Source organism: Coregonus clupeaformis, unplaced genomic scaffold, assembly GCF_020615455.1.
Source record: "Coregonus clupeaformis isolate EN_2021a unplaced genomic scaffold, ASM2061545v1 scaf0030, whole genome shotgun sequence".
In the NCBI taxonomy this organism is placed as follows: Eukaryota; Metazoa; Chordata; class Actinopteri; order Salmoniformes; family Salmonidae; genus Coregonus; species Coregonus clupeaformis.
This window is the reverse complement of record NW_025533485.1, coordinates 530,273-544,555: the sequence shown is the minus strand read 5'-3', so window position 1 is coordinate 544,555 and position 14,283 is coordinate 530,273. Positions and strand designations below refer to the sequence as shown.

The following is a 14,283-nucleotide window of genomic DNA, read 5'->3' as shown; positions in this document are numbered from 1 at the left end:
TCAGCACCATTGAGAGTTGTATAGTGCTCTGTATGTTCAGCACCATTGAGAGTTATATAGTGCTCTGTGTGTTCAGCACCATTGAGAGTTATATAGTGCTCTGTGTGTTCAGCACCATTGAGAGTTATATAGTGCTCTGTGTGTTCAGCACCATTGAGAGTTATATAGTGCTCTGTGTGTTCAGCACCATTGAGAGTTATATAGTGCTCTGTGTGTTCAGCACCATTTAATTGATTTGAGATAAGCAGCCAGAACTGTGTTACTGTGCCTTTACCTCAAACTTCAAAATGCATCTGGACCACATACAGTGGGGGAAAAAAGTATTTAGTCAGCCACCAATTGTGCAAGTTCTCCCACTTAAAAATATGAGAGAGGCCTGTAATTTTCATCATAGGTACACGTCAACTATGACATACAAAATGAGAAAAAAAAATCCAGAAAATCACATTGTAGGATTTTTAATGAATTTATTTGCAAATTATGGTGGAAAATAAGTATTTGGTCAATAACAAAAGTTTCTCAATACTTTGTTATATACCCTTTGTTGGCAATGACACAGGTCAAACGTTTTCTGTAAGTCTTCACAAGGTTTTCACACACTGTTGCTGGTATTTTGGCCCATTCCTCCATGCAGATCTCCTCTAGAGCAGTGATGTTTTGGGGCTGTCGCTGGGCAACACGGACTTTCAACTACCTCCAAAGATTTTCTATGGGGTTGAGATCTGGAGACTGGCTAGGCCACTCCAGGACCATGAAATGCTTCTTACGAAGCCACTCCTTTGTTGCCCGGGCGGTGTGTTTGGGATCATTGTCATGCTGAAAGACCCAGCCACGTTTCATCTTCAATGCCCTTGCTGATGGAAGGAGGTTTTCACTCAAAATCTCACGATACATGGCCCCATTCATTCTTTCCTTTACACGGATCAGTCGTCCTGGTCCCTTTGCAGAAAAAACAGCCCCAAAGCATGATGTTTCCACCCCCATGCTTCACAGTAGGTATGGTGTTCTTTGGATGCAACTCAGCATTCTTTGTCCTCCAAACACGCTCGAGGTTGAGTTTTTACCAAAAGGTTCTATTTTGGTTTCATCTGACCATATGACATTCTCCCAATCCTCTTCTGGATCATCCAAATGTACTCTAGCAAACTTCAGACGGGCCTGGACATGTACTGGCTTAAGCAGGGGGACACGTCTGGCACTGCAGGATTTGAGTCCCTGGCGGCGTAGTGTGTTACTGATGGTAGGCTTTGTTACTTTGGTCCCAGCTTTCTGCAGGTCATTCACTAGGTCCCCCCGTGTGGTTCTGGGATTTTTGCTCACCGTTCTTGTGATCATTTTGACCCCACGGGGTGAGATCTTGCGTGGAGCCCCAGATCGAGGGAGAATATCAGTGGTCTTGTATGTCTTCCATTTCCTAATAATTGCTCCCACAGTTGATTTCTTCAAACCAAGCTGCTTACCTATTGCAGATTCAGTCTTCCCAGCCTGGTGCAGGTCTACAATTTTGTTTCTGGTGTCCTTTGACAGCTCTTTGGTCTTGGCCATAGTGGAGTTTGGAGTGTGACTGTTTGAGGTTGTGGACAGGTGTCTTTTATACTGATAACAAGTTCAAACAGGTGCCATTAATACAGGTAACGAGTGGAGGACAGAGGAGCCTCTTAAAGGAGAAGTTACAGGTCTGTGAGAGCCAGAAATCTTGCTTGTTTGTAGGTGACCAAATACTTATTTTCCACCATAATTTGCAAATAAATTCATAAAAAATCCTACAATGTGATTTTCTGGATTATTCTTTCTCATTTTGTCTGTCATAGTTGACGTGTACCTATGATGAAAATTACAGGCCTCTCTCATCTTTTTAAGTGGGAGAACTTGCGCAATTGGTGGCTGACTAAATACTTTTTTCCCCCACTGTACTACGCCTGGAACTGGAGGCGTCACAGAATGTCAAAAAGTAAACATCGCTGGAGACACCTTGCAGGTTAGGAGATAGCGTTGCATTTGTTAGAAAATATATTTGCGGTAGCTAATTAATGGTAAATAAGTGAATTGTTTTGCTCCACAGTTAGCCAAGATGATTAGCTAGCCAGCTAAAATAGTTTACAGTTCGTTAGCAATCATTTGTTTTTGCTAGCAATAGTAGCGCTGCTGTTTTAAACAGTATCTGCACCATATCTGTAATTAAACACGGTTCACAAGATAAATTATCTTCCTATCAATCAATCAATCAATCAATCAATCAATCAATAAATCCAATTCATCATAGGATAATCATACAAAAACACCAGTTCTAGCAACAATGTAAAAACAACATTAATATACATTCTATGTACACATTATTATAAAACATGTGCTACCTTCCAACGTAAATAAGCCCATATATACAAAAATAGCGTGTTTTCAGGACTGTTGTGCAAATCCTTCAGGGGGGAAAGTCTCTGTTTTGGGGGTAAAGTGGGGTCATGATGTTAGCTTGATGTTAGCCTGCGTCCCAAAATGGCACCCTATTCCCTACGTAGTGCACTACTTTAGACCAGGGTCCACAGGGCTACATAGAGAATAGCGTGTGATTTGGGACGGTGCCTTAGTCTGGACAGGGACTCCTGGCTCTATTTGAACCATTGCAGATAGTTTGTGTTGAGGGCTGGGAAGCACATGTTGTTGGAACAGGAGCCTCCGTAGCTAGGGGGACAGGCAGAGCACGGGACGCCTACTTTGTAGGGGGCCTCTCCGATCCAGTTCCCCCTGGAAAAACACAAGACAGACAGACAGACAGACAGACAGACAGAGTTAATATTGGCACAGAGTGGTCTGGAGGTTAGGGTTAGCGTATAAGCTACATAACTAGCGTGTAACTACCTTCTAAGGAACGTAGTTAGGGGAATGTATAAGCTATCCAGAGAGATGCCGGTGTAATTCATTACAGAGTGCGGATGACTTCGTTTTCAGTAAGACTGTCAGTAGCTGCATTGATAGTGGGCACCATTGACCCTGTGGAGCAACGCATTGATCAGTGTGTTTGCTAAAGCTCTAAATGGACGGAGATTAACCGCACTATGCCAACAGCATGTTGAGTATTGGCATGCTCAGAACTAAGGTGCTGTACGCCATTGGTAATAGGACAACAGCAGGTTGAGTATTGGCATGCTCAGAACTAAGGTGCAGTACGCCATTGGTAATAGGACAACAGCAGGTTGAGTACTGGCATGCTCAGAACTAAGGTGCAGTACGCCATTGGTAATAGGACAACAGCAGGTTGAGTATTGGCATGCTCAGAACTAAGGTGCAGTACGCCATTGGTAATAGGACAACAGCATGTTGAGTATTGGCATGCTCAGAACTAAGGTGCTGTACGCCATTGGTAATAGGACAACAGCAGGTTGAGTACTGGCATGCTCAGAACTAAGGTGCAGTACGCCGTTGGTAATAGGACAACAGCAGGTTGAGTATTGGCATGCTCAGAACTAAGGTGCAGTACGCCATTGGTAATAGGACAACAGCAGGTTGAGTACTGGCATGCTCAGAACTAAGGTGCAGTACGCCGTTGGTAATAGGACAACAGCATAGAAGTTGATGTGAAAGCAAATACCTTTCTCAAAGATACTGTATTCCTACTTCCTGAAATATCAAAGGGAGACGATAGAATGAGCATATTATTACTGTCTACTTACTTGGATGAATAGTTGCACACTAAGTATGTTGCCCGCTTCCACACGTTCCCCCATACGTTCATATTGTGGCACGTGTGCACAGCACAGCCAACTTTGTTTGTTGTGGCCCAAACCATCTGTAAAGTAGAGAGACAGTAGGGATCATCGTTATGCAAAGGTCATTTAAACAGTTACACAGGCAGTCAAAAAACCTGATTTCCCCTGTGTTGTATGTATATTTCCACACTATGAGGTTGGAATGACACTGTGACAATGTGAACATGATGACGACGCCCCTTTTAGTGTACGAGCTGTTAGAAAAGACAGCTTGAAATTTCAGCCTGTTTTGATTGGACGGAGTTTTGGCTTTCCATGGTGACATCATCAGGCAGGTAAATTAGTTAATAGACCAATAAGAAAGAGAGTTCCAAACCTCTCTGCCAATAACAGCTAATTTTCAGTTTTTCCACTCCCAGACGGTCCTAGCAAAATTCTTGCTTGAGAAATTGCCCTTTGCTAAGAAGCTATTTTTGTTTCTTTTTGACCATTTTAATTTAAAACAATCACAGTACGGTACTTAATTGTTTCCCAGAAAATGATTTATTTGATATTGAGATAAAAACGGCTGCATTGGACTTTTAAGAGATGCATGAGCAACACAAACATTCATATCAATCAAGTATTGATGGCATTGGGTTAAATCAAGTTATGATTCCGCCCAGAATGACATGGCACTCCTGCTTGTGTCTTCTTACCTGTGTATAATGTGTACACATGGGTCCGTAGCACTTCAGGGGGCACCTGGGGTTGCAGTCCCGGGGGTAGGGGAACACATAGTCCTTCACTTCATCGTGCCAGGGCTTCACTAACTGGAGGATAGAGCGGTAGCTGAGGACAGAGACACACAGACGCTCAGATTAGTACCGAGAGCAGATCCTTAACTTGAAAGATAAGATGATATTTCTAATAGGGTCTCAAGATGTGAGTCATGGACTAAAGCAATGTTTCCCCAACGTTAGGTCACTCAGTCAGTCAGTCAGTCAGTCAGTCAGTCAGTCAGTCAAGGGGCCTATACTGGTGAGTCGCAGCTGATTCATTTAAGGCCTGAGACAGGGTCTGTGTCCCAGACGGCATCCTATTTCCTATGCAACCCCCTTGGAGCTCTGGTCAAAAGCAGTACACTACGTAATGAATAGGGCCCCATTTGGGAAGCAGTCAGGGTCACGACATTTGGGAAGCAGTCAGGGTCACGACATTTGGGAAGCAGTCAGGGTCACGACATTTGGGAAGCAGTCAGGGTCACGACATTTGGGAAGCAGTCAGGGTCCTTTGGAAGTCAGGGTCACGACATTTGGGAACATCAGGTCCAGTCGGGTCAGACATTTGGGAAGCAGTCGGTCACGACATTTGGGAAGCAGTCAGGGTCACGACATTTGGGAAGCAGTCGGTCACGACATTTGGGAACAGTCGGTCACGACATTTGGGAAGCAGTCAGGGTCACGACATTTGGGAAGCAGTCAGGGTCACGACATTTGGGAAGCAGTCAGGGTCACGACATTTGGGAAGCAGTCAGGGTCACGACATTTGGGAAGCAGTCAGGGTCACGACATTTGGGAAGCAGTCAGGGGTCATGACTAGAAGTTGCCATTGGAGGCAGAGTTCCAGGATCAGTTTCCCCTCCCCCACATCCTGAACCTTTAGAAGGTGGAACACCAAACTGACCTGGGGTCAGCATCTAGGGTCAACAGTGAGGGCTCAGAGATCAGAGGTGACTCACCGTCCGGTCCTGACAGAGAGGTTCTGGCCCAGGAACCTGAGGAGGTGGCGAGGGCCGTGATCCCACAGACACGCATGAGCCCAGTCCTCCGCTGACTTAGCCAGGGTCTCGTCCCACGTCTACACACACGTAGAAACATACAGGTAGAAACACACACACACACACACACACACACACACACACACACACACACACACACACACACACACACACACACACACACACACACACACACACACACACACACACACATAGAGGGAACATGAGAAACATGAGAATCATGAGAAAACATGGACTGAACTGTAGACATGACTAAACTAAGACATATATACACACAAAGCCTTGTCTATACTCCCCGTTGCCATACGTTAAAGCCTTGTCTATACTCCCTGTTGCCATACGTTAAAGCCTTGTCTATACTCCCCGTTGCCATACATTAAAGCCTTGTCTATACTCCCCGTTGCCATACATTAAAGCCTTGTCTATACTCCCTGTTGCCATACGTTAAAGCCTTGTCTATACTCCCCGTTGCCATACATTAAAGCCTTGTCTATACTCCCTGTTGCCATACGTTAAAGCCTTGTCTATACTCCCTGTTGCCATACGTTAAAGCCTTGTCTATACTCCCTGTTGCCATACGTTAAAGCCTTGTCTATACTCCCCGTTGCCATACGTTAAAGCCTTGTCTATACTCCCTGTTGCCATACGTTAAAGCCTTGTCTATACTCCCTGTTGCCATACGTTAAAGCCTTGTCTATACTCCCCGTTGCCATACGTTAAAGCCTTGTCTATACTCCCCGTTGTCATACGTTAAAGCCTTGTCTATACTCCCCGTTGCCATACGTTAAAGCCTTGTCTATACTCCCTGTTGCCATACGTTAAAGCCTTGTCTATACTCCCTGTTGCCATACGTTAAAGCCTTGTCTATACTCCCTGTTGCCATACGTTAAAGCCTTGTCTATACTCCCTGTTGCCATACGTTAAAGCCTTGTCTATACTCCCTGTTGCCATACGTTAAAGCCTTGTCTATACTCCCCGTTGCCATACGTTAAAGCCTTGTCTATACTCCCCGTTGCCATACGTTAAAGCATTGTCTATACTCCCTGTTGCCATACGTTAAAGCCTTGTCTATACTCCCTGTTGCCATACGTTAAAGCCTTGTCTATACTCCCTGTTGCCATACGTTAAAGCCTTGTCTATAATCCCTGTTGCCATACGTTAAAGCCTTGTCTATACTCCCCGTTGCCATACGTTAAAGCCTTGTCTATACTCCCCGTTGCCATACGTTAAAGCCTTGTCTATACTCCCCGTTGCCATACGTTAAAGCCTTGTCTATACTCCCTGTTGCCATACGTTAAAGCCTTGTCTATACTCCCTGTTGCCATACGTTAAAGCCTTGTCTATACTCCATGTTGCCATGCGTTAAAGCCTTGTCTATAATCCCTGTTGCCATACGTTAAAGCCTTGTCTATACTCCCTGTTGCCATACGTTAAAGCCTTGTCTATACTCCCTGTTGCCATACGTTAAAGCCTTGTCTATACTCCCGTTGCCATACGTTAAAGCCTTGTCTATACTCCCCGTTGCCATACGTTAAAGCCTTGTCTATACTCCCTGTTGCCATACGTTAAAGCCTTGTCTATACTCCCGTTGCCATACGTTAAAGCCTTGTCTATACTCCCCGTTGCCATACGTTAAAGCCTTGTCTATACTCCCCCGTTGCCATACGTTAAAGCCTTGTCTATACTCCCCGTTGCCATACGTTAAAGCCTTGTCTATACTCCCCTGTTGCCATACGTTAAAGCCTTGTCTATACTCCCCTGTTGCCATACGTTAAAGCCTTGTCTATACTCCCTGTTGCCATACGTTAAAGCCTTGTCTATACTCCCTGTTGCCATACGTTAAAGCCTTGTCTATACTCCCCCGTTGCCATACGTTAAAGCCTTGTCTATACTCCCCGTTGCCATACGTTAAAGCCTTGTCTATACTCCCTCGTTGCCATACGTTAAAGCCTTGTCTATACTCCCTGTTGCCATACGTTAAAGCCTTGTCTATACTCCCCTGTTGCCATACGTTAAAGCCTTGTCTATACTCCCTGTTGCCATACGTTAAAGCCTTGTCTATACTCCCTGTTGCCATACGTTAAAGCCTTGTCTATACTCCCTGTTGCCATACGTTAAAGCCTTGTCTATACTCCCTGTTGCCATACGTTAAAGCCTTGTCTATACTCCCTGTTGCCATACGTTAAAGCCTTGTCTATACTCCCTGTTGCCATACGTTAAAGCCTTGTCTATACTCCACGTTCCCATATATTAAGGCAGTGAGAAAATGTTTCTAAGACAACTAATTTGCGTGCAGCTAGACTGCAGAAGTCTCTTTAAAACGTCTAATTCACGTGGAACTGTTCTGCTATGTTCCAGGTACTCCAACGCAACAATTTTCCATGAGTACTGATGCAACAATGAAACGTGCTGTCTTTGGTTAGTCAACAGAACAGCTGGAACGGAACACAGAGCCAAAGAGGAATTGGATCAGGGTCAAGACGAGACAACCTCCTAGATGGTAGTACTTCTCTCTCACGTGGTTCAACCTCCTAGATGGTAGTACTGCTCTCTCTCTCTCACGTGGTTCAACCTCTTAGATGGTAGTACTGCTCTCTCACGTGGTTCAACCTCTTAGATGGTAGTACTGCTCTCTCTCTCACGTGGTTCAACCTCCTAGATGGTAGTACTGCTCCTCTCTCACGTGGTTCAACCTCCTAGATGGTAGTACTGCTCTCTCTCTCTCACGTGGTTCAACCTCCTAGATGGTAGTACTACTCTCTCTCTCACGTGGTTCAACCTCCTAGATGGTAGTACTGCTCTCTCTCTCACGTGGTTCAACCTCCTAGATGGTAGTACTGCTCTCTCTCTCACGTGGTTCAACCTCCTAGATGGTAGTACTGCTCTCTCACGTGGTTCAACCTCCTAGATGGTAGTACTGCTCTCTCTCTCACGTGGTTCAACCTCCTAGATGGTAGTACTAATCTCTCACATGGTTCAACCTCCTAGATGGTAGTACTGCTCTCTCTCTCACGTGGTTCAACCTCCTAGATGGTAGTACTGCTCTCTCTCTCTCACGTGGTTCAACCTCTTAGATGGTAGTACTAATCTCTCACATGGTTCAACCTCCTAGATGGTAGTACTGCTCTCTCTCTCACGTGGTTCAACCTCCTAGATGGTAGTACTGCTCTCTCTCTCTCACGTGGTTCTCAACCTCTTACATGGTAGTACTACTCTCTCTCTCCGTGGTTCAACCTCTTAGATGGTAGTACTGCTCTCTCTCTCACGTGGTTTAACCTCCTAGATGGTAGTACTAATCTCTCACATGGTTCAACCTCCTAGATGGTAGTACTGCTCTCTCTCTCACGTGGTTCAACCTCCTAGATGGTAGTACTGCTCTCTCTCTCACGTGGTTCAACCTCTTAGATGGTAGTACTACTCTCTCTCTCACGTGGTTCAACCTCCTAGATGGTAGTACTACTCTCTCTCTCACGTGGTTCAACCTCTTAGATGGTAGTACTACTCTCTCTCTCACGTGGTTCAACCTCCTAGATGGTAGTACTGCTCTCTCTCTCACGTGGTTCAACCTCTTAGATGGTAGTACTACTCTCTCTCTCACGTGGTTCAACCTCCTAGATGGTAGTACTACTCTCTCTCTCACGTGGTTCAACCTCTTAGATGGTAGTACTACTCTCTCTCTCACGTGGTTCAACCTCTTAGATGGTAGTACTACTCTCTCTCTCATGTGGTTCAACCTCTTAGATGGTAGTACTACTCTCTCTCTCACGTGGTTCAACCTCCTAGATGGTAGTACTGCTCTCTCTCTCACGTGGTTCAACCTCCTAGATGGTAATACTACTCTCTCACGTGGTTCAACCTCTTAGATGGTAGTACTGCTCCCTCTCTCATGTGGTTCAACCTCCTAGATGGTAGTACTGCTCTCTCTCTCACGTGGTTCAACCTCCTAGATGGTAGTTTACTCTCTCTCTCACGTGGTTCAACCTCCTAGATGGTAGTACTGCTCTCTCTCTCACGTGGTTCAACCTCTTAGATGGTAGTACTGCTCTCTCTCTCACGTGGTTCAACCTCTTAGATGGTAGTACTGCTCCCTCTCTACGTGGTTCAACCTCCTAGATGGTAGTTGACTCTCTCTCCTCACGTGGTTCAACCTCTTAGATGGTAGTTGACTCTCTCTCTCACGTGGTTCAACCTCCTAGATGGTAGTACTGCTCTCTCTCTCACGTGGTTCAACCTCCTAGATGGTAGTACTGCTCTCTCTCTCACGTGGTTCAACCTCCTAGATGGTAGTACTGCTCTCTCTCTCACGTGGTTCAACCTCCTAGATGGTAGTACTGCTCTCTCTCTCACGTGGTTCAACCTCCTAGATGGTAGTACTGCTCCCTCTCTCACGTGGTTCAACCTCCTGGATGGTAGTACTGTCTCTCTCTCCGTGGTTCAACCTCCTAGATGGTAGTACTGCTCTCCCTCTCATGTGGTTCAACCTCCTAGATGGTAGTACTGCTCTCTCTCTCACGTGGTTCAACCTCCTAGATGGTAGTACTGCTCTCTCTCCACGTGGTTCAACCTCTTAGATGGTAGTACTGCTCCCTCTCTCACATGGTTCAACCTCCTAGATGGTAGTTGACTCTCTCTCTCCACGTGGTTCAACCTCTTAGATGGTAGTTGACTCTCTCTCTCACGTGGTTCAACCTCCTAGATGGTAGTACTGCTCTCTCTCACGTGGTTCAACCTCTTAGATGGTAGTACTGCTCCCTCTCTCACGTGGTTCAACCTCCTAGATGGTAGTTGACTCTCTCTCTCACGTGGTTCAACCTCTTAGATGGTAGTTGACTCTCTCTCTCACGTGGTTCAACCTCCTAGATGGTAGTACTGCTCTCTCTCTCACGTGGTTCAACCTCCTAGATGGTAGTACTGCTCTCTCTCTCACGTGGTTCAACCTCCTAGATGGTAGTACTGCTCTCTCTCTCCACGTGGTTCAACCTCCTAGATGGTAGTACTACTCTCTCTCTCACGTGGTTCAACCTCCTAGATGGTAGTACTGCTCTCTCTCTTACGTGGTTCAACCTCCTAGATGGTAGTACTGCTCTCTCTCTCTCACGTGGTTCAACCTCCTAGATGGTAGTACTGCTCTCTCTCTCTCACGTGGTTTCAACCTCCTAGATGGTAGTACTGCTCTCTCTCTCACGTGGTTCAACCTCCTAGATGGTAGTACTTGGTTTTAGTTGGCACAAATAGACTACTCGTGTAATGTCTGTTCTTTTTTTTCTTTCATTTCAGATTAAATCAAGACTAGGGATAGCCTACATCCCGTCAGATATCTTAAAATAAGCAAACATGAATGTTCCGCACTTTGCCATAGATTTTAAGTGTATTAGCAGCCAACTCTCCCACCGTTTCCTCGACGTTGCCAGCCACCATCGCTCCCATGACGGCTATGCAACTGGCCTGTTCAGAGCGATACACTGCCAATAGTTGGTTTATCATAGCAAGGGCCTTTTACAGCAGTCTCTTTTTGGGAACAATGCACTCTTCTCTGTATCTGCAACATGCAACATTCTCTCTACAGCCATCCTTAAGGACATAAACCTTGCCTCTAACTTGGACACTGTCCAGGAAATCCAACCAGCTACCAGCTACCAGCTACCAGCTACCAGCTACCAGCTACCAGCTACCGTGTGTTTAAACCCATTCATCATTCATTCATGAACTACTCCAACCAAACCCATTACACCACTACATGGACACTTGAATCACAGATGGCACCTTATTCCTTATGTAGTGCACTACTGACAAGGTTCCATTGTATTTCATTTAGGACATAACCACGGTCTACATGAACCCATTGGTCTACATGAGGTACTTTTCATAGGTCCTGGCATTGAGGAGTACTTTAGCTCTCAATGTTTTCCCGCCAGCCAGCAAGAGTGCCACTGGTGTTACACGTGTCCCCTCTTCCAGCAAGGCTGTAGGTGATCCTGAACCCTGAAATGTGCTCAACAGCTGGGTCAGGGCCAGAGAGGGCCAGAGAGGGCCAGAGAGGGCCAGAGAGGGCCAGAGAGGGCCAAAGAGGGCCAGAGAGGGCCAGAGAGGGCCAGAGAGGGCCCAGCTGGGTCAGGGCCAGAGAGGGCCAGAGGGGGCCAGAGGGGGGCCAGAGAGGGCCAGAGGGGCCAGAGGGGGCCAGAGAGGGCCAGAGAGGGCCAGAGAGGGCCAGAGAGGCCCCGGGGCCAGGGGGGCCAGGGGGGGCCAGAGGGGGGGCCAGAGAGGGCCAGAGAGGGCCGGAGGGGGGCCGAGAGGGGCCAGGAGGGCCGCGGAGGCCAGAGGGGGCCAGAGAGGGCCGAGGGGCCAGAGGGGCCGGAGCGGCCAGGGGGCCAGCCAGAGGGGCCGAGAGCCAGAGAGGGCCAGAGAGGGCCAGAGGGGGCCAGAGAGGGCCAGAGGAGATATTTGTCACTGAACATCCTGCTCTGAACTACACATTGGTTTGCATTCCAAATGGCACCCTATTCCCTATATAGTGCACTACTTTAGAGCCATATGGGCCGTGGTCTAAAGTAGTGCACTATATAGGGAATAGGGTGCCATTCTCTGGTCTAAAGTAGTGCACTATATAGGGAATAGGGTGCCATTCTCTGGTCTAAAGTAGTACACTATATAGGGAATAGGGTGCCATTCTCTGGTCTAAAGTAGTGCACTATTGGGAATAGGGTGCCATTCTCTGGTCTAAAGTAGTTGCACTATATGGGAATAGGGTGCCATTCTCTGGTCTAAAGTAGTGCACTATATAGGGAATAGGGTGCCATTCTCTGGTCTAAAGTAGTGCACTATATAGGGAATAGGGTGCCATTCTCTGGTCTAAAGTAGTGCACTATATAGGGAATAGGGTGCCATGCTCTGGTCTAAAGTAGTACACTATATAAGGAATAGGGTACCATTTGGGGGACCTTCATTCACATCAACCTATCACCATGCCAGACAGACAGCTTCTTACACTAAGCAACACACATGAATCAATGAACGGTGCAGCTAAGTAGACATTTATCAATTAATAGAGCAGCTTCTCCCGTACATTTTATAATAACCCTGGCCACTGATATAACAAGTAGGCTATTTATCAATACATAAACCGCGATATCAATATACAACATTAGAATAGCAAGTGAAGGAAGTGAAGGCAGGGAAGCAGAAAGATCATTCATCATTAATCAATGAGCAATTGATTGATAAATTTGAACATATAAATCACTTACCATGTACTCCATATTGGACGCCGGAGGGAAAACCTTCCCCCTTACTTTATTGTGGTAATCGAGAATGGCAAGCATGTCGTTTTGGGAAATATAACGCTTCCTCCTGGTCAGGGGAATATTCTCGCTGTCTGCTTCTCCATGGCTGAACGCTGCGCCAAGTTCGGTGAAATTGGTGGCTGGCAACGTCGAGGACACGGTGGGAGAGTTGGCTGCCAATACACTTGCTCCGAAAGATATGCACAACAGCAGAACGTCTATGGCAAAGTGCGGAACATTCATGTTTGCTTCTTTTAAGATATCTGACGGGATGTAGGCTATCCCTAGTCTTGATTTAATCTGAAATTAAATACAAAAGAACGGACATTACTCAAGTAGTCTATTTGTGCCAACTAAAACCTGCCATAGGCTATGTGCCAAGCGTAAAATTGAATGACATTAGCTTGTTATTTGTGTCCAAGGCAAATCTGCAAGTATGTAATTTAAGATTGTGACATGTATTTGAAATAGTACAAACGTATGAAAAAAACCTTCTCAAATATTCCCAAAAAATATTAAAAACACATGCAGCAGAAAAATATCGGGAACAACAGAATAAATAAAATCCCTCAACGGAATCTTGGAAAGGTCCTACCTTCTACTTTGCGGCGGTATCTAGTGCCTGCGTTGCCAGGCGACACTCCTCCAACGATCTAGTTAGAGTAGTAGACGAGAGAGAGAGAGACGCTTCCTCCCAGCAGTAGACTAGACTAGCCAGTAGCTCCTTGCAAACTATAGGAGGACTTCGGCTGCAGTTCGGCGCGCTGGGTTTATATATCACAGCGGTTGATGGAGGAAGTACGCTGAGAGGTCCGAAGGTGTGTGGACGAAGTCCCTCCCTGTCACCTGAAACAAAACATCATTTGGAGAGACGTCATGTTATGTTTTCTTTTATCCCATTTCCTGGCAGAGAGAGCTTGCTTCACTTCATCACAAACATCTGCTTTACGTTTGGCCAGCTGGACAAAGTGAAAAGGAAAACATATGAGAAGAAAGCCGCATAATCCCGCAATACAGGTCAGAGGAGGGGGGGGGGGGGTAGGGGGGGGGGGGGGCTCCATACCCACACATTCAGTCAGAGCCGGCCTTAGCCTTTGGGAGCCCTAAGTAAAAAAAATAGAGCAGAACATTTTAGCAGCACCCCTCTTGACAGCAGAGTTTTAGAGTACATTTCCTGCAATTCTACACATTTTGCCATGGGGTGTAGAGAAAATGTTACAATTTTGCTATTTAATAACACATTTTATACAATTCTACTAATTTTGCCAATGGGGCGGAGAGAAATGTTTGCTTTTAAAACTATATCTGAGTGAGAGTGACTAACAAAATCAATGGGGGCCCCCCGGTCGGTAGTTTCTACCATGATTACCACAAGCTTAGATAGCTGGCTAGATTCATTTACCAACCTAAGAAATGTTAGCTGACATGGCTAATGGAGTGACTGTCAGTATCTAGGTTTCCATCCAATTGGCGACAGATTTTCATGCCAATATTAAAGAATCTGCATAAAAAAAAAAAC

At 46.0% G+C, this 14,283-nt stretch overlaps 1 protein-coding gene across 2 annotated transcripts; it reads right to left on the bottom strand.

Moving 5' to 3' along the window:
- Positions 1–1,867: 1,867 nt before the first annotated feature.
- pi15a (peptidase inhibitor 15a) lies at positions 1,868–13,754 on the bottom strand. Of its 2 annotated transcripts, none has more exons than XM_041869142.2 (6): positions 13,360–13,754; positions 12,729–13,064; positions 5,425–5,543; positions 4,403–4,535; positions 3,669–3,784; positions 1,868–2,742 (listed from the first exon to the last, which is right to left on the bottom strand). In XM_041869142.2, the coding sequence occupies exons 2-6, from the start codon at positions 13,005–13,007 to the stop codon at positions 2,607–2,609; spliced, it is 783 nt and encodes a 260-aa protein (XP_041725076.1). In that variant the 5' UTR covers positions 13,008–13,064; positions 13,360–13,754; the 3' UTR covers positions 1,868–2,606. The 2 variants fall into 2 exon arrangements, with proteins under 2 accessions (XP_041725076.1, XP_041725077.1); XM_041869143.2 differs by lacking the exon at positions 13,360–13,754 and adding an exon at positions 13,256–13,335.
- Positions 13,755–14,283: the final 529 nt, after the last annotated feature.

Coding starts and splice junctions, on each gene's coding strand:
- pi15a (XM_041869142.2), bottom strand. CDS start 13,007: ATGAATGTTCCGCACTTTGCCATAGACGTTCTGCTGTTGTGCATATCT. Junction 5,544..12,728: donor CGTCCAATATGGAGTACATG/GTAAGTGATTTA, acceptor ACGTGTGTGTAG/ACGTGGGACGAGACCCTGGC. Junction 4,536..5,424: donor CTCTCTGTCAGGACCGGACG/GTGAGTCACCTC, acceptor CTCTGTCCTCAG/CTACCGCTCTATCCTCCAGT.